The 27,983-nt window shown below is 37.4% G+C and overlaps 1 protein-coding gene across 2 annotated transcripts in view; it reads right to left on the reverse strand.

The window, feature by feature from the left end:
• Window positions 1–27,983, reverse strand: part of AFAP1 (actin filament associated protein 1) — a gene marked incomplete at both ends in the record, with an annotated part of 56,314 nt that overhangs the window by 19,726 nt on the left and 8,605 nt on the right. For both annotated transcript variants that reach the window (XM_079535030.1, XM_079535029.1), the window contains 6 exons: window positions 739–888; window positions 3,337–3,421; window positions 4,391–4,483; window positions 14,103–14,282; window positions 17,215–17,426; window positions 20,731–20,839. In XM_079535030.1, coding sequence (XP_079391156.1) covers window positions 739–888; window positions 3,337–3,421; window positions 4,391–4,483; window positions 14,103–14,282; window positions 17,215–17,426; window positions 20,731–20,839 — 829 coding nt within the window. The remainder of the gene's footprint in view (window positions 1–738; window positions 889–3,336; window positions 3,422–4,390; window positions 4,484–14,102; window positions 14,283–17,214; window positions 17,427–20,730; window positions 20,840–27,983) is intronic.

The raw sequence follows: 27,983 nt of genomic DNA on the forward strand, positions 1-27,983 counted from the left end.
TTTTTTAAAGATTGGAAGAAGGATGGGAACAAATCTGTTCACATAAGTAGCCATTGCTGAATACTGGAGCATCAAAAGGCAAAGAGGAGAATGTGAGTGCATTGCATTGTTCAAAAATACAGAGCTGTGAGGAAACTGGCTAAATGCATTACAAAAGTCCTAAATAGCAGGCAAATATTAACAGCTCAGATGCAAAACTGAGCTATTTGCATTTTCTATATGTCTTTTCTTATGTACTTTCTTGGTGTTGTCAAGCACTACAGCTGTCATTAACAGTGATCAACACTAGCAATTAAAATAGCTTTCTAGAAATTTGCCCAATAGGCAGCATTTTAGGAACCAACAATTAAAGTCAAATAACTTCATCTGAGACCATGTGGCTGCTGTCATCATTGCCATTGCATATAAACTCATCAAAAATACTTGACTGCTTACCAGGAAGCTTCTTCTACAATGAAGTGTGAATTTATTTTATAATCCAACCTATTTTATACCTATTGGTTTGAAAACAGCTCGTTTCCTTCAAAGCCTGTGCTACTCTTTTATTTAAAAAGTCAAACTATTCTAGACTCTTTGATAAGCTCTTGATTACTCTAGTCTTTCTACCTGAGTGCACCTTTCTGACGCAGCGGTAAAAATTACAGCAGTAAAAGCAAATTAATGGGACTTTCTAGGCTAGAACGTTAAAAATTTTTAGTCACAAGCTGCCTTAAAGACCCAAGAAGAAAAACAACTGACCACATGTTGGAACATCTTCTTCAGCTGATGAGGTCTGTTCATCTGTTGATGGCTTTTTCTTTCCTAAACCAATGATCTTCGTTATCTTTTTCCCTGTTACTTTAGTCACAGTGCCCTTGGCTTCTGTTTTTGAACTTTTTTTCCTCTTCACTATTAAGAAAGCAAAAGTTTGCATTTTAGTGTGTTTAAATTATGTAGTCAACAGAGAAAATCTGAATAAAAAAAAGTAGCTTTGGCAAACAATGTAAAGTAAACATTTGTTCAGTTGCAGTCTGCCATGAGATAAACATTATATGTCCTCCTGAATACTGATGCCCATAAATCACCTTTTTACTATAAAAATCATGGCATTTGGAAGGGTAAGAAAAACAAAAATCAAACTTTTAATTTAATTTCATCTAATCCAGCTTGAAGTCTCTTTCCAAAGCAGTCACTGTGTAAATTTATCAATATGAACAAACTGTTCAGCAACTATACATGAGAATAAAAATTCAGCCAGATGATCAGACACCATTCTAAACACTTATCTAATAAAAGGCAACAAATAATTAACAAAGACATAATATGCTTTCCCAGCAAAAATGGCTCTGTTGTTAAGGAATCTAATCACAATAGGCCTTTCAGAAAGACGAGACTTATAAATTAGCTATTAACAAGTAAATTAATGCGATCAGTATAAGCACTCAATGATTAAAAGCTGGCACTTTTTGTGATCATGATTGCTGATCACAAAAAATACAAAGCTTGCTGAAAGGAGAGATCTTGCTAACCTCCAGTTTGTGCACGGAGCCATGAAAGTAACAGGGCAAAGACTGTGGATATCACTTTTAAAACTGCATATCTGACTAAAATTCTAACTAGCAGAAAAATAAGAAAAAAAGGTTCTAAAACAAAATTTAAAAAAAAAAGGAAAAGGCAATTTATTTGCAAAATAAAACCAAAATAATGAAAGAATCTTTGTTTCAGAAATGACATTCAATGGATTTGGATTCCATCAACAGAGCAAAAGTCAATCTGTTAACTTACAGGGTAGCAAATCTACCCATGTAATTACCCTGATTTATGATTCAGAAGGAAATTACATGTAGGATAGTTACTCATGGAGCTGCTTTAAGTTTACCCCTCACATCCTTAGTTCCATTTCCTACTTCCCCAAACAGAAAGTTTAATGGTTATGGGCTTGTGTAAACAAGGAGAAAAAGAACAAAATGTTCACATGAAAAAGAATTATCTGAAATGATCTGAAATGGGAAGAGGAATACACAGAAAACAGAATAGCAGTTTGAGACTCACAAGGGCATAATTTATCATGTTTAGCTTAATTGCTAGCAAACATGGAAAATGATTTAGTAATTGTATCTGTGGCCAAGACCGTATAAATCTTACACCTGCTAAATGCAGCGCTGAGGGCAAAAAAGTGGTTTTTGGGTGTGGTTGTTTTTTTTTCCAGTAAACACCAACGCAGATGTTCTGGCTACCTTGCAGCACATGCCCCATCAGAATGCTTCCTGCAGGGCACCTGAGCCACTGGTCACTCTGGGATGTCTTGGACAACACCTGGGTGAACTCTGTGTATGACAGAGCTGATCACTGGGCTGCAGACATTAAAACCTGAGCAGTGAGCTTTCTGAAAGCTTAGCAGTTATGCTGTGAAACATAAGCATGTACTGCAGCTTCTGGAAACCACAATAACTGACACTGTTCCATTCTACTGGGTATGTCAGAGGTCTGTATGGTGAGGAAATGCTGGAAAAATGACACAGGAAGAAGACAGTGGGAATGAATGAAAAGGCGAGACAGGGCTGGCAGCTGGCACCAAAGCCAGTATCGACACGCGGTGTTTCCTGCAGCTCACATTACACTTCAGCTTCACAGCTGCAGAAAAACATCAATTTTGTGCCATCTAGATGATACCACTGCTACACAGCCTGTTAAGGAAATCACATAATTTCCTTTATTTGGGGGAGAAAACAAAGGGTGTGGAGGTAAGAGCACAGACGCTGAGTTTTTTAGATACAAATCAGGGAAAATGCCATCAGCTTGAGTTGTGCCTCTGATAACACAGATTACAAGATATGCATTGCTCCAAAGCAGCACACTTAAAATTACATGAATATATACACACAAACCCACTGATATAACATGATTATGTACATTGCAGTATATTAATATATGCAATCATACATAATACTTATTTTTTTATGTGTGCAGACATACACATATAAACTGAGATATATGTTCATATATATGTATTATCCTTTCCTTCTAATATGCAGAGATATAGGGATTTTTTTGCTTAAAGTCTATACATCCACTACTTATATTCCTGCTGTACAATTAGAGTTACCATATGCAACTGTTAGTTGCCTATAGTGGTCGCTCTTGTCCTTAAAAAACTGTAACTCTGAACAGACAAAAAGTCAAATCAAAATTTCTATATTCTGTTTCTTTATACTAATACTGATTTTTCCCACTGAGTAAAAATTCAAAAGCATTACTGACTATCAAAAAAAAAAAGAAGGTAGATCTATTTTACTTCCTCTCTCTCCATATTTGCACATATTCTTTGCAGTAAGCATCTCTGCATTTGAGACATACCTTGTTCTTTTCCATTGCACACTGTGGTGATGCCATTTTCCACAGCACCCTCCCCATCTGAACTTGGTCTCTCAGATGACAACTTCTGCAGGAACAAAGAGATCAGCTGCCCTGCCACACCACATTCTCACCTTCATCACATTAAGTCTCATCAGTCAATTTAAATTAAGCCTGCTATGAATAAAGCACTTTTCAAGCATGGATCCACTTCGAAGGTAAAAAGAAGGTAATAGAATATTCAGGTTTAAATAATTTTTTATAGTTCCATACAGAATTTAGAATAGCACAGAAATCACAAGTCTACATCAATAGATTTTCCTTCTAAGTGAAAAAATCATTGCACATTATGTTCTAAATGCATTACAAGATTGTACAGTGTCTCTGTGTATTAAACTGCTAAGCAATGAATAATCTACTAAACAATGAATGTGGATAAGACAAACTTTAAAATGATTTTTTTTTAAGAATTTCTTCACACATGCATTTACAATACCAACTTGTCAGAACACAGTGCATTCCTACCTGGTGCTTAAATATTTTCAGTATTTGCAAAATAAGAGCTTTTGAAATAGATTTTTAGCACCAATTATCCTATAATTGCTGTGTATGGGATACAGGATGAGGTGGGATAAAGATTATGCTGGCACCACATTCTTCATGAGTGGTGGAGACATGAAGATGTACAGAATACTACAAGAAGAAACCATGGAAAAGTTGTTTTAAAGTGAGCATTTTAGAATACAACTGTTTATTGATATTTCCATTTCATTTGCTAATGATGTGCTGGTGCTTGCAAGCATGCAAACACAGCTGCTTTGGGCTTGTGCACAGAAAACACCTGAGCTATTGTGGAAGATATTTTGCTCTTAATTTCCTGGGTACAATGCAACAATAATGAGTGCAGTGTGATGCCACCAGAGGGACAGACCTTGCCCTCGGAAATTAGTGATAAAACCTTTGTGGTCTAAAGAACACCCTGTCTACCATGCAGTGCCTAGCAGAGCCTCAATAATAGTTCTGAGAAAGTTAGCATTGATCACTTTGGTAAACTTACCTTTTCCAGCTCTGTCTTGTGTACCGGAGAACTAGACAAAGGCCCGTCAGAGTCCACAGTGCCCGTACAGTTGTTGCACACATCTTTTATTACCTTAGGATCAAAGGCAAAACCTATTAATTGCTTACCAAATACAAATTTGAGAAATTATGTATGAATGCGAAGGGGAAACGGAAAGGAGATTCACACAAACGCTTAGCAGGCTGGCAGGTTGGAAAAGCAGTGGTGTGAATCTTTCTGTCCACAGCAGTGTGTCAGGCAGGCTGCCACCACGAAGCTCTCATACTGCTTTCCTGAGCCACGTCATGTGTGACCTGCAGGAGACATGGTGTCTAGAGGTGGAAGCTGTCAGTTTCTAGACAAGCTAAGCTCTAAGGCCCTCCTGAGTAAAGAAACCAAAGCGCTGCTGATTTCTGTGTGCTACTTCTGCAATATGAACTTTGCTGACACCACCGAATTACCTGCATTATTATGCCAAAAAAGTGGGATTAGATCCGAGGAAGTGACAATTGATCTACAGTTAATACTGTGCAGAGGTATTTCATGACATTTTCATTTTATACTTGCATATTGACATAAAGGTATAGGTCAAAGTAATTGTAAATGACTTCTCAAAAATGGTAATGACATTAAGTCTATTTTTAGAACGTTAAAGAAAAATCTCACTGAAATCACTGAGATCTCAATAGAAAGTGAAGTTCAAAACCTGAAACTATTTAAATGTAGACGTAAGTGATGACTAAAGACATCTGATGATTTTCTATGATGTTAACTTTTTTTTTTTTCTAGTGAGGTTCCTACCTGGTGATTATCAGCATGAAACTGCATGTGATGATGAGAACAGATCTTGACTCTCCTATGCAGATTCATGCCAATGGAAACTGATTACACTACTTTTGTCACACGCTACTGCCATCTTACTTGCTTTCTGACTGCAGGAAATACAAGCCTAAGTTCTACACGAGCAGTCAGAAAAGCTGAGCTAGAGAAAGCCGCAATATTCACTAGTATCCTTAAAACTTTTCAGCCATACATGAAATGAAAACTTCAAGTAGATATTTGGATAGACTAATAAGATAACAGCAGACAGAAAACAAAATCAGAATACAACCTTTCAAAAAAGGAGAGTTTTTCAGTATTCAACACATCTAATTAGTATTTAGCACATCTAATCATTTATAAAAAGCAGATCCTGCCTGACTAATCTGATCTTTTCTATGACATGACGACCTATTGAGTGGACGAGGAAACAGCAATGGATGTTGTTTACTTGGATTTTAGCAAAGCATTTGACCCTGTTTCCCACAGTCAGTCTTTTCCTGGAGAAACTGGCTGCTCATGGCTTGGATATACTGCCTTCTGGGTAACAAACTGGTAGGGCCCAAAGGGTTACTGTGATTGGAGTTAAATCTAATTGGTGACCGCCCACAAGTGGTGTTCCCTAGGGCTTAGCATTGAGACCAGTTTTGAGTTTACCTTCATTAAATTTGCAAATAACACCAAGTTGGGCGGAAGAGTTGATCTATTTTAGTGTTGGAAGGCTCTGTGAAGGATATGAATGTGAGGTGATGGATGGACACGACAATATTAAGGGTCTTTTCAAAACTAGATGACTCTATGACTCTATTCTGTATACACCAGTGATCATCCACTACTGGATTACAGCGACAGCCACATGAGGACAGCAGAGCCTGACTTGCTAAAGAAGGAAGACATCCTACCCTGCTGAAAGCTTTCCTGCTAGACATGCAGATTTTCCCCTTTCAATGTACATGGCTGTGTTTACACACTCTGCTCTCTCTTTTTCCCCATTTACAGCAAGTCTGCGTAGGAGAGAGGAGGACTTGGTCTGAGAACTACCAGGTGCAGAAATAGTAGCAATTATCCAACTGCCAAAATCTAGATTTCCTTAAATGGGGAGCAGGATAATAACAGCCTCTTCCCAGTTCTGAACTGAATAATTTTCATGTAGAAACCATTAAATAGCTGAAGACAACATCAAACACAGTTTAAAGTTATTTTCACAGCACTGAAGTTCCCTGTAAGGGTGAAGCTAAGCAAAGCAAATGTTTATGGTCTTACAGAGACCTTAATGAAACAACTCATGAGCACTTTGTAAATTAAAGGCACTATACGCCATAAAGACAGGAAGGGAACCAAATCTATATTACATAAGGAGAGCTCAGAAATGAAAGAAAGATTACATCGCTCACTCAATGTTACTTAACAAATCTAAGCATAGGAGGGAAATGAACCTACATTTTTAGTTCTAAGTATCTTAAAATGTTTCGGTATCCTTTCATGACTGTCTGAACATAAGCACAGTATTATCAAATTCATGGCACTGGGTGTGCTTTCTAATGGAAAATGTAGATATGCCTACTGCAAAACTTTTGCATCTCAGAGTTAAACTTCTCCCTAGGTCTCTACACACACATTGGAATTTGTTTCTGTGTATTATTATCCTTTCAATTACTGGTCTTCAGTTAGAGAAAACACAATTTCTGGGAACATTCATTTCTGTCTTCTGCATGACCCTGATTCAATGGCTCATGTTTTCAGCATCTGCTGACACCACACAGTCAGTTAATTCTGGCAAAAGCAGATATTAATGGGAGTTACAGACAGAACAGAGGGAAATGATTTGGCAGTGCTTACTGAATAATATGTTCAAAGTCATGCACTCAAGTAAATACGGTTCTTATCATACCTCACATATTTAAGGAGACGCTAAAGTTTTTAATTGGGTTGTAATTAAATTTTGATTGAAAAAATAGCATACTGCCAAATAGAAGTTCATGTCAAGATCTGAAGAAAATGGATTTTCAAGGATTCCACACTTCATCTGGGCTCAAGGGGTTCGTTAGCAAATGCTTCCTCATCATCTTCTATGTGCAATATAATTGTGTTTGATGCACAGCATAGAATTCATACTTTCAGAGCTCACCGGGATGAAATGCCTTTAATATATAATGGTTGCCTGGATGCACTCTCTATAATTACGTTTGCAGACAGCTGCCATTACAAATGAGGTTTTCACATGCTTATAGCTTTAACTCAAAATTTTAAGGATAAAACATTCCACTCGCGTTGCCAACTTGCAGAATTTCTGTCACAAGACTCAGAGTGCTTGTCAATTTTTTTCTATAATGTTCCATCTCTTGGAGTCATACGAAAACAAAAGAATGCTATTTCCATTAAAAAATACTTGAGAGCAGGAGCAGGGTGAGGTCAGCAAACTTCTATCCATTGCAATGAAATGTATGAAAATATGAATAAATATATTATCACAGCAGTTTCAAAACTAGAAAGCAAATAAAAGAAATCTCCAAATGTGTGATTTGTAATAAATGGAATTGGAAGACTGCACTAGATTACTTTGTAATGGAGCGTACTCCATTAACAGCTTAATTTTTCCCACACATAAGAAAAGGGAAATCATTCTCTTCTTCTCACTATAAATGCATCATATATAATATACACACACGCACAGGATGCCAGAAAAATCAAACTAAGATTGTAAACATGCTGTGTACTAAAATAATTAAAATATATGAATAAATGTAACCAGAAGACAGAAGACCTTTTATTTGTTTGGACAGCTTCAAAAGTAATAAAATAATCTCTTGCTATTCCATCACAAGAATTTTAAATATCATAGTTACCATAACAATATTACCATTAGATTCCAGAACTGCCTCTTTCAAATGCAGACATGGAAAAAGCTTGTGCAGCCTGCACTATACTATTTTTACTTATTTATGTTATAATAAGGTCTTGAATCCCCAGCTGGATCTGGATATGCAAGTGTATTGCACTGATGTTGGCGCCAAGAGGAATGAAGGGGAAATATTTGCAGGTACACAGCTGGAAAGATTCCCTGCCCAAAGCAGCTGATAATGATGGGTGAAGCCAGTGGAATTTTTGCCATGTGGTATGTCTGGAATATTTGTCTTTATAAAAGCCTAATACACAAGCAATAATGTTGACTACAAATCTTTCACACCTGCACTCACACACAAATTTCTGTGTGTATTTTATTTTAAATGACACACCACAACTGCAGGCAAAACAGTTGCCCTACATTTATTCTTTTTACATGCAAAATCAGAAGAATCAAATAAGGTTTTTCCAACTACCTTCAAAGATCCAACTGCCAGATAAAAATATGGTGTATGCTGTAAAACCAGAAAGTCAGCTACTTACTTACCATCCCCTGCCGCAAAGAAACCCAGCAAATTCTGAGCAAAAGTATTAAGCATGCAGCTGCTTCCTTGTGGTTGAGCTCTTTGGTAACTGATAAGGAGTAAGACTGAAAGCCTTCCTGTGTCTGAAAGGCTTACAAAACTTTGTCTCAGAAGATACCAAGGGATGAGGTCAGTCACAGACTGTACTTACCACAGAGATGTGATTACTGCATCTCTTGTCCACCCAACACCTGTTTTCATGAAACTTACAGGAATTTAATGTCTGTGAGACAGACACCATCTCCCACAACACGCAGAAAAAAGATTAACTTTAAATTTGACTGAGTTCAGAAGAAATGAGAGAGAAAACTGGTAATTCTGCTTCATTTTTTGAAGGACATTTGCTTCATTTCTTTATGCAGCCAAACTAGAAATTCATCCAACCAACCAACAAACCCTTCTGTCCCAGTCTATCCCTACATCTCACAAAATACAGGAACTGCTAAAAGCAGGGGAGGGCTCACGTTCCCTGCCTCTCATCTCTTCTTATCTCTGAAGTTGGGATTATGGTCAAACTGAAATCTGCGTATATACAACCAAGCAGAAGGAAATGCTTTTGGCTCCAGAGTTACTCCTGCAGTTCTTGATCCTGAAACACCTCCTGCTCAGTGCTGGAGGACTTCTGGCGTAACTAAATTCTCATTTTCTCCATTGGACCTCTTATGCACTACATATATTAGCATTAATCTTATCCTACTTAACAGAGCACTAAAGTTCTACTAGCACTTTAAAGAGAAGAAATGCCTCAAGAAGTTTACCCACAGAAATTAGAGGAAAAGCAGAAATTATTCACACAGTCTATGCTGTAAGTCCTGAAAATAAACACATTTTACTTTATGTACTGGAAAACATCATCCTGAAGCATAACCAATCCTGAAAAGATTCATCTTTCTGTCTTATTGCCATTTCTCTCAGTACACTGGGGATGAGATTCCAGCAAACTAACAGCCAGCGAGCCTATTTTACTATGTGTATATTCCCATAAAAATAATTTCCTGGCATATCTAACCAAGACAAACCCCTGTGTCCTCTTTCTTGCATTGCTACCATGAAGAGTATTTCCATATATGGCCACTGGACCAGAAAGAGCCCAGGACAGGCAGTGCTGGGTGGCTGGAGACATTGTTCTGCATGGGGAGCAGTGCCCCTGCACAGGGCTGCACATCCAGTCTAGGCGATGCAGGGATGCAGAATGCATCTCAAGCCATAAATCTGAGCTGGGTACTGTTTAATTAATTTGCCATCCAAAGCTGCAAGCAGCAGAGAGAAGGAATGCTGTCTAGTGGGGAAAGCAGGAGATGCAATCTCAGCCCTTCCAAGTGCCGCTCTGAGATTTCCTACAGCTTGCATTTGAGATTTTAGCATAAAGAAAATGCATCCCTGAGAAAGCAAGCAAATAGGATACTTGTGGTTCCTTATTCGTTGCATTTTAAGAAAATATTACATACAGCATCTGCTTTTTTTTTTAAAGTACATCTTTTTCCCACAGTGCCAGTCATACAAACCCACTGGTTCATGTGGCTGCTGGCCACTTCCCAGAAAATACAGGGTTCTGCTGCTTTGCCGAAGCACACCAGAAGGGACCTTGCAGGCTGTCACAGCTTTCACATGCAGCTTAGCGCTCTGAGCCTTCAGGTTCTGCCATCACTGCATTGCACTGGTGATGAAGTGCAGAAAGAACCCAGCCTGACTGTCCCAGGACACTGTGCATGCCTACAGTTACTTGTAAGCCAACAAACACTGTACGGAAATCAGTTGTTCTCACCATGCATCCCCCTACTGCATTTCTACTCAGTTTTAAGGTACAATCATTCAGCACTTGACTTTTTCCAGCTAAAAAATGGAGATAATGACAACTTTAGGGAGCTTTGCTTCAGCCAAAAAAAGTAATGTTTGAAGTATTTTGAGATCTTCATCTGGAAATTCCCATAGAAAGTAAAAGCAGACACACAGTGTTTACGGTTACAAGCTCAGTTTTCTGCTGATTTGAACTGGTAAACAAAGAGCCATGCCAGTAGTTTATTCTTCAGTAAAACTCAGTCCACGTTAAGACTGAAGCTCAGAAGCCACTTGGCCTTCTCACTAAGCTCAACGTAATGGGGGAAAAATAAGAGGTTTTCTAAGATTTTCACAGGAGATAACATGCAATTATCAAAGATGGAAGTTGGGTAGGTCAAGTCAGCAGTCTCATGACGAGCAACATAGCATCACTGAATGAAACAGCTCTGATTTTCTTCTATCTTTGGGATGAAATCTCTCTTATTAAAGGATCAGGACAATGCAGATACGAGGATAGATACATTATGTGCTCAATTACAGACCTTGAAGTGAACAGCTGCTGCACACCATAAGGTGAAGAAAAGTTAACCAATGCTAATGTTTAGCATTAGGAAAAAATGAAAATAATGGACAAGATCCAGAAATGATTCATAGATTAACTACAATGCATGATAGCTAAGTGGTGAGTGATAAATCAGAAATTCATTTTTCATTTCATTTTTGCAAGAGGCATCTCTAGGAGGAGGGGAAGGCCTTGGGGCCAGACACCGTGACCATTTCCCTCTCCTATTGGTCTTCTAAAAGAAGCTGCTTCAGAAATTATTTCTTTGGCATCTGTGTATTTATAATATTAAGAGCTGTCTTCTGGGGCTAGTTTGAAGGCCCTGCACAAAGAACATATTCATCTGTGTGAATGAAGCCATTAAACAAGCATCTTCTTGTAATCTTCTTAGTAGTCCTTTTATTTCTAATGTAGCATTTCCCAGGGATGCTCACAAATAAGTGCGTAGTTTCCATCAGTCTGTTGGATGTGCTGAGACAAACACGAAGATTTAAGACCTCACTTGACCACAAATGCACAGAAGTGCACACAGATGCTCATATACTCCAAGCGCACATGGAAAAAGCTCATGTTTGGGTCAAAGTGTGTAACTGCATACATTTTTTCATGTACATTTTTGTGGGAACATTTTAGGACTCAAGTTTGGAAATTTCCACCACTTTATGTTGTACACAGTAATACTGCTATGATCTCAGCTGTAGCCTGGATTTTATACCAGTTATGCTCAATGCTCTGCAATCACGACAGGCTCTTTGGTGACATCAGCTATCTTTTTCAGCAAGTATTTGTTAGCTGGTAAACCTGAAACTCCCTCTGTGGTTTCCAGTCTAGACTTCAATTTGCACGTTTATCAGCTGTTTTCTTGGTGTCATCTTTACAAAAAAGGTCTAAAATATTCTGCATTTATTTCAACTCTACTTGTTCTAATGCCCCTTGTCTTTCAATAGGTATTTTAAAATTAGTTGCTTAAGCAAATGCATTTTTTAGAGATTACATCTGACTTTAAAAAGATCATCTAGTTTAGCTTTCATGGGAAAATCTGGCCTTCAAATCCATTTTGAGCTTTTCAGGCTCAAGAATAAAGCTTTAACTTGATACTTGCATACAGATTTCTTCATGGGAACCTGTTGTTCCCAAGCAATAACCCAGGTCCACTGGCATGTACGCATTCATAAAGCATCAGCGACAGAGAGGGCGTGTTTTGATTAAAAACTAAGGATGCAGAGGCCCTTTGCATAGCGTACAAATCTGTCTATTTATTACCTACAGAAATTAAAATGTTCACAAGCTCACTGTAAGGGCTCAATGAGCAAAGCCCAAGTATTTTCATAATTTAAAAAAAAGCAGTTTTTTCATACCTTTTAAAAAACAGAAAATAAATAATTTTATTTTCTGAGGAGCCACACTTCTCAAAACTGTGGAGCTGTTGCAAGAGCTGCACAAACCACTGCGTTTTAGCTGCTGGCTTGCTATTTGTGTTGTACAGATCAGAGAGTACGGCAGCAGCACTGAGAACCTGGAAGCTGAGCATACAGTAGCATTGCCATGTTGTTGGGATAGCTTCTTGGGGAGAGCTTTGCAGCAGGAGGAACTAAATAAAGTGCTGTCAGACTGTCTCCACGTGCTCTACGGATGACAGCATACTGTACAGCCATTCGACCTCATCGCACACAACTGTGCCAAATGTGTAACTGTACAAAACCATTTTTCTTTTTTTTTTTTCTTCCTTAAGTAGCAGGAATGCATCCGGGATAGGGAAAATCTAGTACTGTTCTCTGTGAAGAAAGTCTTATGGGAAAAAAAACAACAACAACAAAAAAAACAATTTTTATGAAAGAAAGTCTGATAACTGCCAATGTATTCAGCTTCACTAAACCCAACTTTAGCACAAGGCAGGAAATAATGGGACCGTTACTATGATCTAACTAAAGTGGAATTCCCTCAGCAAAGACTACTACTGATGAATTCATTTTCATTCCCATCAATGCTTTGAATTTGAGGTGAGTTAATAGGACACTCAGATGGTTTTTTGTTTTGAAACTTAAAATACTGGTGTTAGAAGACACCTAAAAATAATGATTAGTTTATATTAAAAGGAGAAAACATTTTTTAAGACAAAATGCAAACTCCCATTCAAAAACAAAGCATGGACATCCTGCAATCCCCAAAAAGTATATTCTAATGTTGCAAAATAGGAAATTACAGATTAATTTTCCACTTGGTCAGTTAGCCCACAGCAGAGCTCATACCTCTTAAGCTGCATTTTCTCTCTCCTCCTTTCTACAAAAAAAAAAACAACTGTCATCAGGAAATTCCTATGTGTTTAATTCAATTGTGTTTGGAGAAATACAATTTATTCTCAGCAAAATAAGTACCATATAAGGTTAGATCAGAGCACAACATAGAGAATGCCTGATCAGTCTTATGCATTTAGACTTTCAACATGCACTTAAAAGGCTGGATTTAAAGGTCTTAAACCAAGCCACTAAAAGTGCAGTGGTTTCCCACACTACCTCACTGAACTCCATTATCCATTATCTGAGACTGGCAAAGTCCAGTATAAAACTGCCACCCTTGCAGCAAAATTTTCCACATTTTCAGAGACCGCACAGAAAGGTGAAAAATGACAAAATCCTGTTTCTCAGAACTGTCTTTTCCAGAGCAAACTGTAACAGAGGATGCACTGCTCCATGAGAACCAGAACTTTAACTGACTTCAAGAATCTGAATATTTTTTCTTCCTCCTGAGCAATTCAAGCAGGTACCTCCTCAGAGTTATGTCTTTTATAAAAAGATGACTGTGATGGTGGTATGCCCAATTTTGCATGGTAGCCTTAGCTGCTATGTTGATGGACAAAAAGCATGCTGAGTGCCAGCTTTCTTTACCTGAGGGAATCTGAGCCACCAAATCTTTCTGGAGAATGAGCTAGAGATAGAAATGGAAGGGAACTGTCATCTCCTCTCGGTACCAATTGCTGTGCTGTTAGCAGTGAAAAGCACAAGCACCCGCAGCAGCTGTGTGACACTGAGCTTCTGGTTGCCCAAGGAGCTGCCTCAAGGCCAGACCTTTAAGTCTGGATTTCTGCAGTCTCAGACTGGCTGGAATTTAAGTGGTTACCCCATACCTTTAGCCACTGCTCCGCCTGCTCTTTGCTCTGTACTGCCAGAACTAGTGCATCCGCTCCTTGGTGCGAGATTTTCAGCTCGTGTTTCTTCTTTTTGCTGTCTTTGGGGATGTAGGTGATGCTGCAGTCATTCAGGAGCAGCTCCATCTGGGGCTGCTGGTCCTTAGAACTTTTGTAACACTGTAAAATGTAAGGGAAGGTCAAAAGTTAGATCTCATCTTTCTGAACTTTAGAGGAGAGCTGTTATTATATAGAAATTCTATTTTTAATATTTTCCACAGACCCTTTACCACATACCATGGAGCTTAGCCAATGCTGGCTTCACATTTCTCCTTCTCATCCTCTTTGTAAAAAAAATTGCTTCCAGACCATCATTAATAGAGATCTGCTGTTGCAGGACAGGTACAACATATGGAAGGCATTAAGGATCTCTGCATTATCTTCATGATTCAACCTTGGCCTCCATCAGGTATGGAGAGGGTGATTTTGCATTTCTGTTCACAGGCAGCAGTAGAACATGCCTGTACAGTTAATAACTTTCAAGCCCAGATGCTGTGTCTGCCCTCTAGCACCATCAAGGCAAACCTAGGGTGTGCCTACATGGCTGCCATCACTCAGGAACAGACAGACACCTTATTCAGCTGCCCTTTTTGTTCAGATAAGTAGCAAATTTTGTCACAGTGTGGAAAGAGGGCAAGGCAAGAGGACTGTAATTTTTCAACTAATTCAGTTTCATAATTCACTGCAAAAAATCACACAAATGTTGGTTTACTCTATAAGCTTCTAGCTAAAGCTATATGAATTATACTTTTTGTTTTCTTTTCCCTTGGTAGCAAGTGCTGTCAAAGAACAGCCATTCCATACTGGATTACTGATGACTTGATCTGTGTTTGAATTGGTGACTAAAGCATGAAGAGTTCCACACTATGTCACTCGTCCTGCTGACCGAGTTCCATTTTTCTAGCACATCAGCATAGCTGAGTTTAAGAAAGCTGTCATAGAGTGCCAGACTGCAGAACAATGTTCAGCTGTGTATATGAATGCCAAGTAATTTTATATACCAAAATAAGTTGGACTTTTACTCATACAGATAAGCATGAAGGCTGAAAAGGTATCCGGTATTAAACACTGACTAGTATATACACATGCAGAATATACGTATAGATGTAAGCAGAATGAAGCACATGGACTTCTGCATATTCAAGCCATGATGCAAACTGTCAGAACAGTAGCTCTTATAAGGATATCATAAACACTCCAATTTAGGCTGAACAAATAAGGCCACTGTCTGCAAATTACCCACCATCTTCCTTTCTCTCCAAGGCCAATTAACTCAAAATTTCTCCCGCTTGGTCAGAACTTTTAAGGTTGTAATTGCAAAAAACTTAAGTTTTCAAGCTATGAAACCTACAAAACATACAACAGTCACTCAAAGAAGCATTTAAAAGCATACAGATTCCTTTACATTAATTTAATTTTTTTTACAGTTATGCATTACTAAAACTGAAGTATTTATATATTAGGTAACTGTATGTGAAAAAAAAACAATTCTCTACTAAGTCTTATTCTTAATGTCTAATTCTAATTAAAACATTTTTGTTTTTCATTAAAGCCACATTTATAATGCTGGCAATTTCTAATCCCTCAGAACATATATTTGTTTTACTTGCATATCTCATAAGTTATATCTCCAAGTCTTCCTTCAAACAATAAACCAATCTTGTGTAATTTGGTCATTAAACTCCTATTGGGATTTTAATTTTCTTAATACCCGTTACAGAATTAATGAAAGACAATCCCTATAAAGAGAATAATCTTTGCAGACCACACATGTGGCTATAGGAAAAAAGAAAAAAATAACATATTTCCCTATAGAACAGCAAACATAATTCTAGAAGAAATACTGTGTGACTTCTGAGAAAATTTGCTTCTTTCCCTTTTTATTCTTTCTTTTCTTCAAGCTGTAATTCAGGTCCTGAAACCTGACTTGGTTCTGTTATATGTTGATAAAAATGTTGACTAAAAATAGTGACGTTACAGCATGATACAAACCAAATCACATTAAACATTTCTTTGTTTGGATACAAGCATTAAATCCTCAGTAACCATGGAAAACTAACAAGTGAACTCCAGCCAGATTTCCAGAAGCTTCTTACCCACATATCTCTATTTCATATAATGACAGTTCCCATACAGCCAATAACTGTTAATGTACTTGGAAAGTGAACACCCCTAACCTGTCCTGTACACATGTAGAATACTGAGGTTCTACAGAAAGTTTTCTATCATGTGTTAATCAGCTTTTAATCCTTGGGATATTATAGTATCTACTAGTTACATAATTAGCTAGACCTATCGCAAACATCAGACTGGAAGACTGGGAGGCCCCAGCTGATACGTTACTATAAGCCTCAGAATGCTTTATATATCACAGAAATGAATCTCAATTAGGCCTTCTTTTCAACAAACAAAAAGACTTCTATAAGCTGACAATTTACTAACTTTCAGAATCTTTTACTGGTGCCTCCAATCATTCAGAAACATGACAGATTTGCTTAAGAAACAAATATATCCACTAACAAGTGGATGTATTTCTATAATGCAGCTGTGCATCATGTGAATGCTGCATCTGTAATTACTGCAGAACAGATGGTGAAGGTTTAGTTTAAAGTGTATACATTACAACAGCATATGCTGCCAAGTGAGTTCTCAGTCTAACAAGGGACTTTTCTCTCCAGCAGTCTGATCCAACAGTTCATACACAAAGCTCCCTATGAGATTTTTGGTCCACAGGGAATGAAAGATTGGATTTATAGTTTCAGCAAAATTTTCTCCAAATGAAATACAGTGAAAGCTAATAGGCTAGACTTTCTTTCCTACATCAGGGAACCGACTGGGTTTAAGAGCAATAAAAGCCTAAGTGGTTACATGATACGCTTATAATTTCAGTAGTTTTCAGATTCTTGGGTAAATCATAACCGAACTTGTTGGTAAGGTTACCGTAGACTTGGCCACTGTTTGCAGAACTTATTCCAAAGCTAAATCTCTATAAAAATAAATACACAGTCTAAAAGGTAGAAAGAAAATACAGGCAGATAGAAATAAGAATTACCAGTAGTTTGTTTTCTTTGATAACACACAGTAGTTTGGTCCATTGCCCGAATCGTTTCTTTCTAAGTAGGAAGGCACAAATTTTGGCATCCTTCACCAGATCCATAGAGGCCTCCTCAGAAGGCCACTGATGTCTCATTTTCTTCCCCTTTCCATCCTCTTCCTCTTCATCATAGGATTCATAAGAGCTGCTCATAGCATCTGAGTCATAATCTTCAAGAAAAGCATGAGAGAGTCAAGTTAAAACATTTAGCCATTAAGTGTACAGAAATAACTGAAGAGCCCAACAGGGTGCCTTTTTAAACTAAGGCTTTTGAATGTCAGCCATGAACAAACTACTGTTTCAGTGCTTAGTAATATCAGTACATTAAGTTAATTAAATAAAAGATGTATTTCCATTATGAAATTTTACAGGAGACAGAGGTGTTGAAACCTTGTGAATTTGAATTGAAAAACAAGTTGGGAATAAATGGCTTTACTACCTTCAAAGTGTTACTTGGCAGATACTTTCATCATTTGTAGTTCTTTTACAGAGAAAATGTCTCGATCTCACTGATTGCAGAATGCAGAATGTAGGCATAGAAATGTAAATATTAGTAAAGCACATTAAGAAATAAACACCGCATATGACAAAGGTCACAAGAATAAATGTGGGGGTACTATCTACCTGTCATAACATTTCTTGTAGTTCACAATTACAGCACATGAAGAGACATGATTAATGTTGGATAGGCAATGATGTTCCCTGAACTATGGATTCTGCTCATGTTAAAACCATTCTGCAAAAATACTTATTATGTGCTTAGCTGAAGTAGTTTAATCCTGCACCAAGTTTCATGAAGTAGTGGCAAGATTCCTTTTTAATTACGCAATCTTTGCTTAGTTCTTATGCTTTCAATAATGCAGACAGCTCTCTAGCAGTCCGCTCTATTACAAAACTAATTTTCTATTACTACAGAGCCCTCATTTCCACCATGCATATTTAGTTGATTATGTGGGTATACATGAAGCCCCTCAGATAATTACTGAGACATGAAGACACACTTGTTTTCCAGTGGCACATGGAGAAGTGAAGAATCTTCCCACGGAGAAGAATTGCTTGGAATATTTCCCGTTGATAAAATTTCTCCCAAAAAATTCAAGGAAGAAAATCTCTCATTTGCTTTAGCTAGTTACTTGGGACACAGCCTGGGACACAGGAAAGAGACCCGCAGCACTTAGGAACAAGACAAGGGACTGAATTGCTGGTGAGCTTACTGTGTGTCTGTCCCAACCAGTTGCAGCTGACAACAGGATATACCAGAGGCTCCAAATCGACCCCAGATATTCTAATCTCATTTGTAGTATACACAATAGTTTGATCTTCATTTAAAATAGATATTTAAAAAAAATATAGATGAGGCTGCACTCGGAATTGTAATTAAGATCTGAAAATGTATTATGCACATGTACATGTGAACAGACTCCTAAGGTTTTGGAGGGGTGGTGGTGGGGAGGAAGGAGAGAAATATGAAAATCCGATAGGAAAAAAAGAAAGTGAAAAGCATCTGTCCAAAATAAACTGTTTTGGGGTTTTGTCAAATCTAATCAAGTCTGAGTGACTTTAATGATTTCTAGGGATAGTATATAGTATGAAAGTTTCCTTGCTACTAATGATATTACAAAAATACTCTGTAGGAATATTTGCTTAAGATAATTGCATCTATCCCAACAGTTATTTAACAGTTTATTCTTTCATTTCTTATACCTCCAGAAACTTGCTGTTACCGTCTTCTTTATCTCAGCAGTCTGACTACCTATAGCTTCTGTCTTTGGTTAATACAGTGCTTTGGTGGCTTATTTTAATAGTCATATACACTAGGTTTTGTGAAAATTTTGGATGTTGATAAAATTACTAATGGTATATTAAATTTAAAAGCAACTTAATTACAGAAGAAGAGCAGATGATTTTTAATACAAATTATAAGCCAAGGATATAAGAAAATTTAGCAAAATCACAGCAGGGCGATGGCACTTTTGCACTCATAAGTTACTGTAAAAAAGCTTCATATATCTGGGTGCATATACTAACATTTATGGAAGTATTAATGAAATTTGAAGGCTGATATCCTAAATATTGTTATGGATTTGGATGGTTAAGTACAAAAAGATATCAGTTTCGTACTGTGCCACTTTTTTTTTTCTAGGTGATCCTTTAGCCATGCTATTAATATCTGTGCTATAAGTATTTTCCTGCCTGAGTATGACTTTTGTTTAATAACAAAACACAAGTCAGCAGTTCACCAGTTTGCAAGGTATAGCAGGACCACCCTGCAGCATTTCAAGCAAGGAAGTAAGAAGAGAAGTGATCCTGCTACCCTAAGTTCCTTCATTTACTTTTCATTATATGAAGTTACTTCTTATCTTGAATTTCCCAGCAAATTAAGAGCTGCCAGCTACCTTGCTTTGGTTTTTAATGTTTAGAGGTAACACACAATGACAAGCAAATTTCCCTGCCACACAGTTATAATTACTGTTTTCAGGTGATGCCGATGGAAGTACTATAAGGACAGAAATATTATTTTATGTTTTTGCTTTGGTTCAAATAATAGAAACAGTAGAAAACTAGAAAAACAATAGAAAAATACAGGCAGATATCCCTTCAATCTTCGGAACACACACACACAAAAAATGACTAGGCCGTACAAAAGTATTAAATTACCTCACCCAATAAAAAAGAGTAGCAAAAGGGAAAATCTTTGCAACTTTTTATTATAAAACACTGTGCATACATTCTCATTATTATGCCCTCATCCTGTCTCCTCTTAAGTGCAGTGAGTCTCTGCATAAGTACTGGAATTTGATAGAGAGTACTTGTGTGCTGCCAAAGGAAGTTTTAATGGTCACCTGGGGGACTAGCCTATGCCTTTTGCACAAAACAAGTAGTTACTGTAACACTCTCGTGCATTAAACATGGCTTATGGGAGTCCGTATAAATGATGTGTCGCTACATCATCAATCAATAGAAATTCTGCATGTTTTCAATAATTACTCAGTTCAGAAAAGACAATTTTTTGCTTTTTATTTGTATACTTTAGCAAGTAAGTCAGTGCAATAGGAGAATAACAATAGATCTGCAGGTCAAGACCAATTTTGAGGCCTCTACACTATCAGCAGTTTAGTGAGTAGACAATACTTAACTCTGGACCCCTGACTCAAATGTCTCCAGCACAGTCATGCTTCAAATATGCCCAGAGGACCAATCAGGACCTTCTGCCTACAGCAGCAGTCAAAACATCAATGTGCACCTAACTTGAAGCTCCAGATTTACTCTCTTCTAAAAGGAGCCTGGATTGTGCAGATCAAAACTTTTCTGCATACCAAAACAATGCATGGCTGGTGAGGACAATGAAACTACACTTATGACATACAACAACAGCACCAATAGAGATATAACTGTTGAATTCTAAAAAAAGCTGAAAGACACTAGAATTAGCATTCAATTGCTGTGAAAATAATCTGGATATATACTACTCACTGGAAGTGATATATTCAGGAGCCTTCCCAGGACTAAGTGGCACTGCCTCTTCATAATAGCCTTCTGGAAGGGAAGATGTTGGTAAAGGCGGAGGCCCATTATCTGGTGGCTAAAAGAAGGGAAAAAAGAATAAATGAGAAAGTAATTGAAGTAATTAAATGATAACAAGGCGTTAAAATAAACGTGGTCAGAACATCTGCTCATGATCAGCTCATAAGGCTGGTTATATATTATATGTACACACACATACATACATAGAGTCACAAGCATAGCCATTCGGTTTACATACTTAACTATATAACTGTTTTTCACCTTAACTATCTCTAAAGTCAAGGCTCTGAAGGAGTTGGATGTTGTCCTTTGAATAAGATGCAGAGTAGCAGGTTTTAGGAGAAAAACAAGTCTAAATCTCAAGCTTAATTATATGATGTTATAATTAAACAATAGTAAGTAGAGGTTGAGATTTGAAGATGGGAAGTGACTTAATTATGCTTCAAACTTTTACATCTGCTCATAATAAGGAAGCAGAACCTTCTCTCCTGTACTCAAACTCAGCCCCTTGGGACACAATATGATCCAAAATGTTGAAAAGATATAGTTTGCTAAGAACTAGAAACTCAGAAGATCTCTGTAGGAAAGAGACTTATGTGCGTAGGCTGTTTTACCCCTTTGAAGCTTATTTATTAGAAATCTATATCTAAAATAATTCATATACAGTAGCAAAAAAAAAACCCTTTGGTTGTACAGTTTAGAAAAGTTGAATGGACTGGGCTGGTAGACATCAAAGAGTTAACTTAGATCATGCTTTAATGATGCACGGTGTTTTTCAATAGCAAATTAATTCTTAATATAGATATTAATTCTTTACTTAGAGAAAACCGAGCAACAAATAACGAATAGTTTGGAACATCGAGAAACTATTACACGATAAAATAAATATTTCAAATACCAGGTCAAATTCTGAAATGCTTCTTTTCTAAATATAAACCTGCTTTAAATTTAAAGCTGACCAACTGCTGGTATGTTGATCTAGTAGCAAAGTGAATTTAGTGCTCTGTGACTTCTTCCGTATGACTTTACTGTTCTATTTTTTTAGCAAAAAAACAAAACTGCATTTTATATAAATCACACAGATTTGCCATAAGTTTTCAGTTTTACATTTTCATATTGGAGGAAATCATATAACAGAATCATAGAGTGGCTTGGGTTGAAAGGGACCTTACAGAACATCTCATTCCACCCCCCTGCCATAGGCAGGGTTGCCAAGCAATAAATTAGTTACTGGATCAGGTTGTTCAGGGCTCCATACAACCTGGCCTTGAACACCTCTAGGGACAGAACACTCAGAACTTAAGTCTTTTTCCAAAGCCAGTGGTTTATTGTACTATTACAAAACCATAACTTCTAAGCAATCTTATTTCTGCAGTAACAGTTTCTCCATAAATTGTCATGCAAAGAAATAAATGTGTTTGTCTTCATTAGGCTCAAAACTCAGGGAACAGAGATATCAAAGTAAGAAACTAAGGTGGGCTTTGATCATGACCAGATAAAGACACTTCTGGAACACCACTCAGATCTCAGGTGGGCAAAACAGTCAAGGAAATGCATAAAGCCTTTTTGCACATAATACAGGTGAAGACATAGTGACTAGATTCCTCTTTTGCTATAGGTCTAAAGTCATCTGGAAAGAACTTGAGCATTAATAACATGACATTGTCTGCCTTTAAATTATTTGTCACTTTCATCTCTGCATTTCAGAGCCAGACATGACACTGACTACATGCCGATGCCAGACACCTAATTCTCAACTAGAAGATGATGATTACCAGCCTAAGAATGCTCTGTAGTTAAATTTATATACAGTAGGTTATTTCATCTCATAAGGTAGATGCTTATGAATTCCCAGTGGCGCAGAAAGAAAAGGAAAAAATCTACACTTCAGTTCATTGAGCACTAACTTGCCATCACGCAGCAGAAACTTCGTTATGACCAATGAAATGATTTGTGACTGACACAAAAATTCCTGGTCAGACTGACTTTCATACTAATATTATTTCTATATCAAATGATATAGGCATTGAATATGTCACACTCAACTACAGATAAGAGAAGGAAATTACTGTTATCTACAGTGTGAATCAAATGAATTTTCATTGGAGACCAGTTTTGCTAGAACAATTATCTGTCAAAGAAGCAAAATAATGAAAAAATGCGACTTTTAGTGTAATTTTCGTGTGATTCTGTTGAAAAACACAAATTGCAAATCTGCACATCATCACAACTAAATGAGTCTTTCAAGGTTATCTGCTGCTGTGCAACAGGTATAAGAGACATTAAAACATGCTTTGCGTTACTTAATATCGAAATATTGACAGCACATCATGAATTTTGCACAATACACCAGCACAAATCAGCTCTGTGTGGCCTGAATTGTTAGACACATTAGAGCAAACTTCCTCAAGAAGAATTTTCATTTTTTATGTATTTTTTATTTTCTCTTTACAGAGCCTTGCTCAAGTGAGTCATGGTCAAGGTTCCCGGGGCAGTGCAGATTCATATCGCCTCTTTCATCAGACAGATACATTAATATCTTGGTCTAGCCTCAAACTATTTTCCTTGTCATGTGTATAAATGTTATATGAAATTCCTATTATTATTAAGCCTAAGTCACCCAGGAAATAGCCATCCTGAGTATCATACCAATTTTAACTTGACATCACAATGAAGTTTCAAAGCTATCCAGAAATGAAGAAGAGGTTCCAATACAGAACAGGAGAAAAAAGAAAAAAAGAAAAAGCTTGTTTTTAGACAAAATGTTATTCAGAAGGAAAGAAAAAAGGAAATGAAACACAAATGGTGCTTGTCTGAATTCGACCCTGCTGGAGCACCGTTACTTCATGTAGCTGGAGCGGGCTGCGCTGTGCAGCCAATATCAACACAGATGGAATCTATTGGTGAATTACCCAGCCCTTGGTTCTGAAATGCAGTTTGCAGTGCCTGCCATAACAAAGTTGAAAATAATTATAAAAAATATTGTATTTTTGAAAAAAAAAAAAAAAAAAAAAAAAAGGAGAAACAGAAACATCCAACATTAAATACTTCTGATTAAAGCAAGGCTCTTTCTTACTGAAAGAAAATCCGACTGACTGAAGACAAAGCGAAACTGTCTTATGCAAAATTGTATCATAAACAGCTACATCTTTTTGGGTACTATGGAATTCGTACATCCTTGAGCATCAAGAAAAGTAAAATGTGAGCATTCTGATACTATTTAATAATATTTATATTTGTTTTTCTATTGCTAGTTGCATTGCTTAATTTTTTCAAATTGGCAGTTCTTCAGTGAAAGAACTATGGTGAAGTTATGAGTTAGGAACTGGTATAACTCTTGACTGAATAACTTTTAATTAGCTCAACGAAAAATAAAAAGTCCTTAAGAACACTAAATGATTTACATATTACATATAAGGATTAAGTCTCAAAAAAACCATAAAACACACAGTTTGAGTGGTATCAGGAGGAAAAACCTGGCAATCTGCACAAAACGCATTAATACCCATTTTTACTTATATTTTTTACAACAGTCACAGGGAAGAAAGTTAAAGAATGCTGCCTTTCAGGGCAAATAACTTTGTTCAATCACAGGAATAAGAACTGAGTTAGAAAAACATAACCATTATTTTTATGTCTGTGGAGGAAAAGGGACAAAGATGAGTGAGATACTGTTGCCCAGAATAACACTGGTGATGTTGAAATAACAGATAAAGGTGTCTAACAGGTGCTGGGTCTGAGAAAAAAAAAGAGCAATGCTTTTCCTGAAACCAAGAAGTGGGAGGGGTGATGATTACACTACAGAACTGAGATCTCTCAAGACACTAAAAATTGGGTTGTTTGTGGGATGCCCAAAAACAACTTACAGGAGGCACTGCCAAGAGCAATAAACAGGTATCTCTAAATAAGCAATATTTATCTGCATATAAAAGTTCATTTTACCAGTCAGTATTAAGAAGACTTAGTGCAGATATGAGTTTTGTGCCTTAGTATGGTTTGCCCCTCCGGCTACCCCTCTGTGTTAAACAGATCACAAATAAACTCTTTCTTTCTTTATCCCAGGAGACCAAATTCTTAATTTCCCCCTTCTGCCCAGGGATTACCAAGACAGGTAGTAATGTTCTTAGGAATAGCCTATCTAACACCTGATGATGATATAGCGGTATATAGCGTGCAAAGTGTTATGAAAGGCAGAGGAAAAGAAATGTCATCCTCCAGAGCCTGAGGTTATAAAATCGCTTTATACCCCAATGAAGATGTACACTATGCAGGAAATAGAAAGAAACAATTCAATTTACACAATGATTCAGGACTTGGAGGTTTTCTGTGAAAAGCAGCAACTTTAACAGAAGTAAACACAGTAGATACACCCAGTTCCACAGCTGTGCTCATACATGTCATTTCATCAACCACCAGCTCAAGCCCAGCTGGGCAGTGGGGCAGCTGCTGTGTTACCCATCAGTGCTGCAGAACAACAATGCCAGACTGCAAGAGTGCATAATAAAGCTATTCAGAAGCCAGCCGGCAAATGTGGGATGTCAAGAAGAGACTGTGACACATGCATGTGACTTTTGTATCGGGGCAAGCTTCTAAGTGAAAAAAAAAAAAAAAAAAAAAAAAAAAAAGGATGTCCAGAAGGGAAGGTGAATTGAGAAATTGAGTGACTGAGTGCCAATATAATTGGAAAATTGACCATACATTTCAACTAGGCTTCATCACACTGCACTAATGGCTGAAAAACGGGCACCACTAGATGTCAGGCACTGGGAGTTGGTGTGAAAGTTGTTACATAATGTCAAACTCACTAAGGCACTAAAAAGAAATTGCTGTTTATTGCCAGCAAATGAGGACATGGATGGCCCAGGGATATATTCAGGACAGAAATGCTGACTATAAGGGACAATAAGAGCATATTGAGCTGTGCAGAAGTGAAATGTTATCCTGAGCATAGACAAGCAAAAGCCAAGAAGAATTCTTCATTTGAGCTCAGCTCTGTATTCCAAGGTTATTAATTTCTTGAGTTTCTGACTGGACCCTAAGAAAGCAGGAGCCAAATCATGTGATAAAAAAGTCAAACAATTCCTCTTTTCAGTCTCTGAGCACATAAGACAAAGGATAGTAACCAGCCAGACAGATAACAAACAAATGTGGCTCACAGGAGTGCTAAAAGGCTCTTATAATTATTTCCAAGACTAAATACGGCTGAATTACTACTGCTAAACTGTCAGTCAGTGGCATTTGCTAGACTGGAGTTCACAGATGCAGAAAAGAGATGAATACGCTCAGAAGACAGGAACCAGATTGCAGGCTAGAAGTAGTGGCTACTAGTCAGGGGATGGATATAAGCACAAGCTTACGTGTTTAGGGTGACCTGAAAAGATTTAAGAAAGACAAACAACAAGGGAAGGCACAGTGTTCCAAGCAGTGTAGATGAATCTGAAACTGCCCAGGAACAAGTCTGCTGATGCAAGAATGAGTGTCTAACAAAATCTAAAAAAAAAAAAGTATATATACAACATGATGATGGAAAAAGGATCTGAACAGATTTGCTCACGTTTAAAGAATGAATCAGGGTGTAGTATGGCTCCACATTTTGTTCTGAAGACTGTCTGGACAGCACATATACAGGAAACACTCCATGAGCAGAGGCACTTAACTAATTTGCGTGTGATTAATTTGCATTTAATTACTATTTAATATGTTAAATAAAACTGAGAGGACTGAAGCACCACATAATGCACCACAGAAGGCATTACACTCAAACACTAAGGAAGACAGAAGTGAAAATAAACTGCAGACTACATGGAAGTAAAAGAAGATCTAAGGAATAAATTCAAAAGCAAAAAAAGAAAAAAAAAAAAGAGCCAGAAACACAAACATGGTATTCCTGTTCCATTACACAGCCATTTGGAAGCGTCACTTAGACAAAACAATTGAGCTGACTCATATCAGGCAAAGGGTTTGGGTGTATCAACAAATGGTCTTTAATTTATGGTAGGAAACACTTCCGTGCATATTACATGAGAAAGATGAAACTGAATTTAAGTAGCATGGGGCCCTCAGTCAGAGGTGGTTATTCTGGCTCAAACAGCCTGTATTCTATGAGTTTATAAGCTCATCCAGATACCTGGCATGGCTGTGCAGACAAAGCAGCAAGGTGAAAAAACAACACCACGTCCACTGGAATGATATTCTCTAAGAGCATCAAACAAAAGCATGAGAAGACTTTGGTACTTACTGGCCTAATTTCTTTGCCAGGTATTTATATGCAGCACACTAATAAGCATGTTTAAGAAAGTAAATAGGCTTCAGTTGCACCAGAAGAGGTTGGATAATTAGGAAAAATGTCTTCTCTGAAAGAGTGGTGAGGCATTGGAACAGGCTGCCCAGGGAAGAAACATGTAGATGTGACACTGAGATACATGGTTTAGTGGGCATGGGGTGATGGGTGATGGTTGAACTAGATGATCTTAGTGGTTTTCCCCAATGTTAGTGATTCTATGATTCTGTCAGCATAGACAACGCGCTTTAATGAACAAGTACAGCACAGAAAGAAGAAATCAAAAACCTGAGAACACAAATGTGAATGTTAGGAAAAAGAAGTGGGACAATACCCTATCAAATCTGTGGCATTAGTAATTTAATAGCTGTCCTTGATAGAAGTCATATACACAAACATGGAAACTATTCCACATCCAAACCATGCCCAGGGGACCCCTCTTCTGGTGACTTCTGGTCAAACAAGATCATGAAACTAGAGCAAATGAGAGACACTGATATGGGAACTAGTTCAAGAGGACAAATTTATACTTCAGAAACAAAACTAAGAGAGCCTTTATTAGACACAACGCTGAGAAAATGGAATCTGGGAAGAGTGTGATTTAAGATAGATTTACCAAAGTACCTCTTCCTTTTGTTTACCGCAAACCTAAATGCACATTTGAAAAGATCACCTTAAAAATCCTTTTGATTTCAGATCATTTTTTTCTGTTTCAAGGACACTGTCTCCTTTCAGCATTTTTTAATAAGTATCTGAGCTAATATCAGACAGGCAGCCAGATAAAGAGTTTGTCAAGTCACATCTCCACAATAGGAAACTCATTTATATGAAACACTCCTACAGTGTGACTGTGTGTGTTGCAAGAAAGGGTTGGAAGAAGATGACCTATCCTTTTGATTTATATCTACAGGGGTTCTGGCAT

Source organism: Tetrao urogallus (genome assembly GCF_951394365.1).
Source record: "Tetrao urogallus genome assembly, chromosome: 4".
Classification (NCBI taxonomy): Eukaryota; Metazoa; Chordata; class Aves; order Galliformes; family Phasianidae; genus Tetrao; species Tetrao urogallus.